Raw genomic sequence first — 9249 nt, forward strand, 5'->3', positions numbered from 1 at the left:
CCCGCGGAGGGGCGGGGCCGGTGAGCCTTGGCCGTTGAGCCTGCGTGTCCGGAGCCTGTGCTCCGCGACAGCAGAGGCCACAACAGTGACAGGCCCGCGTACCGCAAAAAAAAAAAAAAAAAAAAAAAAAAAAAGTTAGAGTTCATATTCATACCTATAATTAAAATTTAATATCACAGGGTTCTTTACCTCCCCCTGTTCTGTATTCATATCTCCCGTTTTTCTCACAGAGAACTCTCTCTCCCCAGACATCAGTATATTTACTCATTTTGGAATATTTATTTATTTATTATTTTTTAAAGGTTATTTTATTTATTTTTATTTTTGGCGGTGGCGGGTGGACTTCTTTCTAGTTGGCGTGCGGGTTTTCTCTCTCTGGTTGTGGCATGCGGGCTCCAGAGCACGGGGGCTCTGTAGTTGTGGCTCGAGGGCTTAGTTGCCCCACTGCATGTGGGATCTTAGTTCCCTGAACGGGGATCGAACCCGCATCCCCTGCATTGGAAGGCGGATTCTTTACCACTGGACCACCAGGGAAGTCCCCTGAAGTGTACTATTTTTTGTTTTGTTTTGTTTTGCTCCACATAGAGTATAAGCCCTTCCCTCTGTTTAGGGTGAGGGGCTGATAAATCATATTCCCTCTTGAATTTAATTGAGCTGGTGTGGGCTGCAGTCTTAGATTCAGTTCACCTGGTATTGGTTCAGCCTTCCAAGATGCTTCCTTTCTTATCATGACTGTTTTCTGGCTGTGAGGTATTTGGCTGCAGTGTAAGGTACTGTTGGTTTACTTTTAGATCCTGGAATTCATTCACTGGGAGAATGCCTGGTATTACTATGTCTGCTTTCTCTGAAAACTTGGAGTGGGTGTTTTGCAGAGTGAGTAGTGTGGGAGAATTGCTGGACCAAGCAATCTATTTTTGTGTTAGGACTATTGTCTCTAATCCATCCTGCTACCCCCCGCTGTTGTCTACAGTCTGGCTGATTTCTGCTTGCCTGCTAAAATATTTGTCTAATGGCAGGTTTACCTGTGTCTAGATGAGGTGTCTGCCCCAAGGTAGGGAAGCTTCATGGTTCTCTTCTCACTTATGAATGCTCCATTCCACCCCCCACAACCACAGTTCAGTTCATCCAGGAGTTTTTACATCTACCATTCTTCATTAGCCTGTTGAAAATGTCTATTTCCATGGGAGTGAAGGCCTTTCTTGTTCTACATCCCAGCCTTTGGGAATAGAATTTCTCTTTAGTAACTTTTAGCTCTATTAGACTGCTCCTTGAAGTCCCAAAAACCTCTACCAACCAATCTTATCCATATGAATTAATATTTACCTTCCTTCTAGTCTATAACTAGGACTTAAAACAAATAAACTTGATTACTGTTTCTCTTAAGTTTGTACTTTCTGCCTCTGTTGATTAAACTCTGCATTTTTGTCATGATTAAAAATTCCTGGCATTGTCAAAAGAAATAGAAACTTAAGTGGTGTATTTTACCAAAATTGTAAATAGATTTATTTGAGTTATATTGTGTTCTAACTAGTGTGATTTTATGAAATCTCAATATATGAAAATTTAAGATTTTAACGTATAAACTTGGGAATGAATCTTCATGGCATAGTGACAAGGGGCAGTGCTAGTATATTTATGTGATGACTTTAGAAAAAGATTTTCCCTTTAAGTGTGGACATATTATAAAAATGTACCTCTTCCTGCTCCAGGCTTGGCCCCTGATTTCAGCCCCCACTTTTCCCATTGCCTAGGTGCCCTCATGCTATCTGTATAGCTGTACACAGTGCATCTGAATCAGGAAAAAATGTTAGTTGCTTTCTTATAACAGATGAGACAAAAAAATTACAAAGTAGGAAATTCATATAGAACCATTGTTAACATTTTTTTGTTTGCTTAATAAAAGTGGGATCAATTTGTGCTACTGCTTTTAACTTGCTTCTTATTTAACTATAAATTAACATCTCCTGGAAAGTCTATCACTGAAGAATTTCTGTAAAAATTTACATGTGTTCTATTTATTAGAAAGTCTGAGGGGGCTACAAGGCAAACAGTGGTTGGAGACAATAAAACCAAGCTGTTTAGAATTTGTGTTCTGGTGCTTTGCATATAACGCACTGAAATATGTTGGTTGAATGTTAAAATTTCTGAAATAAGTGTAAAGAATCCCTTAAATTTATGAAAGTGGTTTATCTGTAACTTTAGGAACAAATCTATGATGCAAGATACGCTATTATTTAAACCATTTTAAAATATGTGACTTTTGTTCTGTAGGTATACTGCAACATCCAGATGGCACAGTTTTGAAACAGCTGCAGCCACCTCCAAGGGGTCCAAGAGAGCTGGAATTCTATAATATGGTAAGTGAGGTAAGATTTGTTTTGTTGTATTCAAAGTGTTTTTCATAGCCTTCTGCTGATGACTCAGTAAAAAATACATTTGACAGCATGTTTTAGTATACTGTGTATGTGACTGAAACAAAAGCTTCAAGAAATACAATGCTTATCTTTACCGATGCATTCTAGTATTTTCTATTCTACTTCATTTTTTAAAGATTTGATCTACTAAACTGATTTCAATTGATGGGTTGTGACCTACATTTTGAAAAATGCTTAGCTGAGAGACTGTATTTCTCAGAAATGCTGAGTTTAAATAGGTGTTTTTTTACTACAGGATTTCTTAGAGCCTTGAATGTGCTAATGTGTACTGTGCAACTCCAAAGGAGGGTAAGGGTGAAGGGGGGCACTTAACATCTAATTAACCATATTACTAGGAGTACTTTTTTAAAAACTTATTTATTTATTTACCATCTTTATTGGAGTATAATTGCTTTACAGTGGTGTGCTAGGAGTATTTTTCAGAACATTCAGTGTTTTGCAACTGCCACTTCTGTCTAGTTACAGAACATTTTTATCACATGAAAGAAAAACCTGTACCCATTAAGCCATGATGCCCTATTCCTCCCTCCCCGCAATCCCTGCCAACCACCAATCTGCTTTCTATGGACTTAACTATTCAGGGTATTTTGTATAATTAGAGTTTCACAATATGTGACTTTTTGTGTCTAGCCTCTTTTGTTGAGCATGTTTTTAAGGTCTGTGGTATGCATTAGTACTCTGTTCCTTTTTATGGCTGAGTAATACTCCATTATACTTACATACCACATTTTGTTTATCCATTCACCCATTGAAGAACATTTGGATTGTTTCCATCTTTTGGCTTTTGTAGATAGTGCTTTTATGAACATTTATGTATAAGTATTTGTTCGAGTACCTGTTTCCAGTTATTTTAGATATATACCCAGGAGTGGAATTGCTGGGTCACATAGTAATTCTACACTTAACTACTTGAGGAACTGTCGGAAGTGTTTCCCAAAGTGGCTGCACTATTTTACATTTTCACTACTAATGTATGAGGGTTCCAGTTACTCCATATCCTCACCAACACATGTTAGTTATTATTATTTTTTTAATGGGCATTCAAGTGAGTGTGAAGTGTTAATCTTACTGTGGTTTGTTTTGATTTTCATTTCCCTAATGGCTAATGATGTTGAACATCTTTTCATGTACTTATTGGCCATGTGTGTATCTTCTCTGGAGTAACGTCCAGTTAGATCTTTTGCTCATTTTTTCATTGGGTTGTCTTTACTTTTTTTCCATGTTTTAGATACAAATCCTGTATCAGATATGTGATTTGTAAATATTTTCTCCTGTTCTTTGGGTTGTCTTTTCACTTTCTTGTTAGTGTCCTTCGAAGCATAGACTTTGTGTCATATTTAAGGTCATGAAGGTTTATGCTTATATTTTCTTCTAAGAATTTTATAACTATAGCTCTTAAATTTAGTGCAAGTAAAAAAACGATGCAAACCAAAACAAAAAACAAGTACTGTTATAATGCTCTACCACCATTAGCTCATTTAACAACAACCTGTGAGTTAGGTACTATTTTTATCCTGATTTTTTACTAAGGCATAATTAGTTTAAATAATTTGACCAAGATCATTCAAACAGTTAATGATGGCCCCTGGATTTGAACATAGGCAGTCTGATCTCTGGAATATGCTTTTAACTGCTAACACTGCTTCTTTTTTGAGGAAAGTATTTTATATTTACTCTGTAAAAGTCTTGCACATAATTTGTTGGATTTATTCTAGGTACCTTATTTTTTGTTTCTATTGTAAATAGTATTTTTTTGAATTAAGTTTTCCAATGATTGCTAATACACAAGAATGAAATAGATATTTGTATAGTGTTCTTATATATAGTAATCTTGCTGAAATCTTTTTGTTTTTTGCCCGCACCGTGAGGCATGTGGGATCTTAGTTCCCCGACCAGGGATCAAACCCTCATCCCTTGCAGTCAGGAACTTTAGTTCAGTGCTTAATTGAAGCAATGGTGGGGGTATCTTCCTCTCATTTAGTAGAAGTGCTTCTAACATTTCCTCTTTAAAGTGTGACTTTCAATCTAAGTTTTTGAGAGGTACTTCTCCCCAGGTTAAGGAAATTGCTTTCTTTGTGAGTCAAGATTCTGTCACGGAACAAATGGTGCACTCTGTCAGTTTAATAAAAGGACTGTAGTCAGAGTTTACGGCCACCTGCAAGAGATAATGCCATACCATCCCTGGGCCTAATCGGCAAGGAGAGGGAGTGGTTGCTGGAACTCAGGGAGGGTAACTTTATGAGAAGACTTGAACTGATAAGGAGGGAACTAGAGAAGTAAATAAGCTGACCTCAAGTCTTCTCCTATCCTCCAGTCTCTTGTACCAGGAAGAGACACTGGCAAGAGGGCAGGGAACCCTCCTTGATGCAGTCGATTGATATGAGCTTCTTGGGGAAGGAGAAGAAGATACGTAACATCCTTCTATTTTTATATCAAGAAACAATTCAAAATACGAATGGGTATTGAATATTTTTCAGCTGCCTTTCTGTATCTATTGAAAAGGTCATATGAGTTTCCTCTTTTAATCTGTTAATGTGGTAAATGCCATAATAGATTTCTAACATTACACTACCTTTCATTTTTGAAATAAAACCTACTTGGACATGTCTTTTTAAATTTGTTTTTTAATAATATGCATTACTGGATTTTGTTTGCTAGTGTTTTATTTCAGAGTTTTTCCAGCTATACTCATAAGTGAGATTGGACTATTATTTCTTCACTCATTGTCCTTGTCTGGTTTTGATATCAAGTTTCTTTTAGTGTCATAAAATGAGTTGAGAAGCATTTCTTTCTCTATTTTGTGGAAAAATTTGTATCAGATAAGGATTTTGTTCCTTAAAGGCTTGATAAAACTTAACGTATGAGTTCATCCGAGTGGCCTGTTGTCTTTTTCTTCCTTTCCTCCTTTTCATCCATCTTTTTTTCTCTCATTCTTTCCTTGGAAGGGATGTGTGTGTGTGTGTGTGTGTGTGTGTGTGTGTGTGTGTGTGCACACACACACACACACATATATATATACACACATATATATATTATTATTTTTTAAACATCTTTATTGGAGTATAATTGCTTTACAATATTGTGTTAGTTTCTGCTGTATAACAAAGTGAATCAGCTATATGTATACATATATCCCCATATCCCCTCCCTCTTGCATCTCCCTCCCACCCTCCCTATCCCACCCCTCTAGGTGGTCACAAAGCACCGAGCTGATCTCCCTGTGTGATGCTGCTGCTTCGATCTACTTTACATTTGGTAGTGCATATATGTCAGTGCTACTCTCTCACTTAGTCCCAGCTTACCCTTCCCCAAGGGATGTATTTTTAAACTAATGATTCAGTTTCTTAAATGTCTTGATATTTTCTTTGTTAATGTGATAGTAAAATACAGATTATAGTTTGTTTTATATAATTACCCACCCGGCAGAGTTCTTCATAGTATTTTTTAAAATGCTATGCTAGTTTAATTATGACTCCCTTTTAATTCCTGATATTGTTTATTTGCTGTTTTTCTCTATCAGCTTGACCAAAACGTTCTTTATTTGCTCTCCTTGTTTCAGTATAGTAGCTCTATCCTCATCTATGACTAGTCCTTAAGTTCAGATATCCTTTGGTTCAAGGCTTCAGAGTGGACCTCTATGAGCCCAGCATTACTGCTCAGCTTAGCACTTTGGGTTTCCTCTTTATTTTAGATTCCTATGAATTTCCTTTTTAACGTTGGGAGCTCAGTTATGCATTTAAGAAAATATTTGTTGTATTTTATCCTACATTTCTAGGTAGAAAGCTTTTTAGGTTATCTTGCTTGGCATATTGCAGTAAATACCAGTCTTACTAGTTTAAAAAAATATTTAAAGTAAGAAGAGAAAGTTTACCTTTCTACTCTTCCAGTTTTTATCTTTTCACTTATAAATATATCATAGACTTCTTTAGGTAAGTACATAGAAGATATACTTGGTTTCTCCATCTTGTTGTTAGGTCATCATGAACACTCTGTGCCCTCACTCTCATTGTGCCAGGAACAGAGGGATGATAAGGTACACCCTGCTCTTAATTACCTTGGCCCATAAGTGACTAATATCACTTACGCTCATATTTCAATAGGGGAACCTGGGAAATACAATGTATCATGTGGATATTTGGTGAGTTTCTGCCATACTTGAGTTTATTCTGTAGAATTATGTTGTATGTAACTACTTGTCATAAATGTGGTGTGACACATAGAATTCTGATACTGAGATTTCATGAGCATTTTACATGAGTAAACCTAAGTGGTTTTGGATAATTAGGTAGACCTTATTTGACAAGAGTTAATGGGATAAGATGTCTTACAAGTTGTTTTTAAAACAAAAATATTTTCTCTCCTTTTCTAGGAAAAAAGTTAAGAATCTAGTTCCAGGATATCTGGATATTTCTAGTCTTTTCTAGAATTATTACTGGTTATAAATCAAAGAATTAAATGAGCAATAATAGTTAGACTTGGGCTTCCCTGGTGGCGCAGTGGTTGAGAGTCTGCCTGCCGATGCAGGGGAACACAGGTTCGTGCCCCGGTCTGGGAAGATCCCACATGCCGCGGAGAGGTTGGGCCCGTGAGCCATGGCCACTGAGCCTACGTGTCCGGAGCCTGTGCTCCGCAGCGGGAGAGGCCACAACAGTGAGAGGCCCGCGTACCTCAAAAAAACCACAAAAAAACCACAAAATTATAGTTAGACTTGCATTGAGTTAAACGATACTTTTTTTTTTTGAGGTAAAATCACAATTTCCTTACAGATATAAAACAAATACATGGTAAAGATTTTGCTAAACTCATCATTTAATGAAGGAACTAGGCAGATTTAAAACTGCTTCGAAAGAGAAGTCAAAGAAGCACAAATTTATATGGCTTAAAGGGAAGGTGGAATGAGTGTACATAAGAACACTGTAAACTCTCCCCTTTCAGGGGGGCTGGAGGGAAGTCATTTGACCCTCCTCTAGGCCAGAATTTATTTTCATGTCTGTGGGCAAGAATTCTTTTGCATTTGCTAAGAATTATCTATAACTTACTTTGTTGTAAAATAGTTCAAGGACAGTGAAAGGCTAGAATTACATAACCAAGAAGAATGTGCTCTAAACAGTACATGGTTTTTCATTGAAGACACATAGTAATCTTTTTCTTTTTCCCCAGATTTACTTCCAGTTAAAACTCATACCAGATAAATTATGATTCAACAGTAGTGTGTTATTTGAGAAATGTGTGGGGCAATTATAAATAAAGCATTATAAGAAACTAACATGCAAATATTATATTTCTGTTTGTTTCAGGTTTATGCTGCTGATTGTACTGATGGTGTTCTTTTAGAGCTACGAAAATATTTGCCAAAATATTATGGTATCTGGTCACCTCCCACTGCACCAAATGGTAATCTTTTCTTTAAAATCCATCTTTTAGTCTTAATTCATGAGAGTTGCTTTTTAAAAGGCTTAAATAAGATTAAGCCTAGTATATAAAAACAATATATCCTTTTTTCTTACTACTTTTTCTCTTCTTCATGAAAGAAAACATTAATATTTTTGCTGTTCATAACCAGTTTCTTAGATAGCATATACAAATTAATGACCAATCTCTTATAATTGAATGAAAATATATATACTAGTATTTAGTACTGTATTAATTTACAGATGTTCTTTTTTCCGAACTTTTTCTTTTTTTTAATAAATTTATTTGTTTATTTATTTAATTTATTTTTGGCTGCATTGGGTCTTTGTTGCTGCACGCAGGCTTTCTCTAGTTGCGGCGAGCGGGGGCTACTCTTCGTTGCAGTGCACGGGTTTCTCATTGTGGTGGCTTCTCTTGTTGCGGAGCACTGGCTCTAGGTGCACGGGCTTCACTAGTTGTGGCACACAGGCTCAGTAGTTGTGGCTCGCAGGCTCTAGAGCGCAGGGTCAGTAGTTGTGGTGCACGAGCTTAGTTGCTCCGTGGCCTGTGGGATCTTCCCGTACCAGGGCTCGAACCCGTGTCCCCTGCATTGGCAGGTGGATTCTTAACGGCTGCGCCACCAGGGAAGCCCCTTCTGAACATATTGAGCAATTTCTTTTCCCATTTTGAAAAAAAGAAAATCAAGAAAAACATTTTCTTTGTGTACCTTCCTCCCTATCTTCTGTATCACTCCTTCATCCCCCACCTGCATGCTTTAAATAGCAGTCTTTTAAAAAATACTGGTAAGTTTCATAGTTAGAGGGCAAAATGATCTATGTGAGGGCATAGCATTTCTTTCTTAATATTAGTTAATACTTGAAGCAGTATTTGCCACATCAAGGCCTTTGACAGCAGACAGAATTCAGTTAAACTGGTAGTATGACTGCTAACGATTGAAGAAGATTCATGAATGAGGGAAGAGTTTCAAACTTGACTGAGTTTAAGAATAACCCATAGGCTTGTTAAAATGCAAATTAATAGGCTCAATTCCCAGACATTTTGATTATGCAGATCTGTGTTGGAGTTTAGTGATATGCTTGTTAAATAAAAGCTTCAAGTTTTTTTGATATAGAGAGCGCTTGAACCACATTTTGAGAACAGGAAGAGAAGGGGGCTCCTTCTCTCCTTCTCTGAACAGTTTCAGCTTGTTCTTTTCCTCGGTTCTTTGTCTCCCTTCTGCTCATTCACTACTTTTGCGAAGTTTCATTAATAGGGAATCATGGTATCTCCCTGTGAGTATCCTCAGATAATAGTACATCAGTGGTTCCCCAGGGTATTTAGGATTCTTCTGTATTTCAGTTGTATGGGGTGGGGGGTGAGCTTTGCTTTGCTCTCCTTCCCTCTTCTCCTCTCCCCGCCCCTC

General features: G+C 37.1%; 1 protein-coding gene across 1 annotated transcript in view; it reads left to right on the top strand.

Moving 5' to 3' along the window:
• The window catches only part of IPMK (inositol polyphosphate multikinase), a 39725-nt gene that overhangs the window by 7474 nt on the left and 23002 nt on the right, over positions 1 to 9249 (top strand). Inside the window, exons 2-3 of the mRNA XM_007450824.1 lie at positions 2272 to 2357; positions 7733 to 7829. Of these exons, the coding sequence (XP_007450886.1) occupies positions 2272 to 2357; positions 7733 to 7829 (183 nt within the window). The remainder of the gene's footprint in view (positions 1 to 2271; positions 2358 to 7732; positions 7830 to 9249) is intronic.

The sequence above is a fragment of the Lipotes vexillifer genome, unplaced genomic scaffold (assembly GCF_000442215.2).
Source record: "Lipotes vexillifer unplaced genomic scaffold, Lipotes_vexillifer_v1.1 scaffold202, whole genome shotgun sequence".
Classification (NCBI taxonomy): Eukaryota; Metazoa; Chordata; class Mammalia; order Artiodactyla; family Lipotidae; genus Lipotes; species Lipotes vexillifer.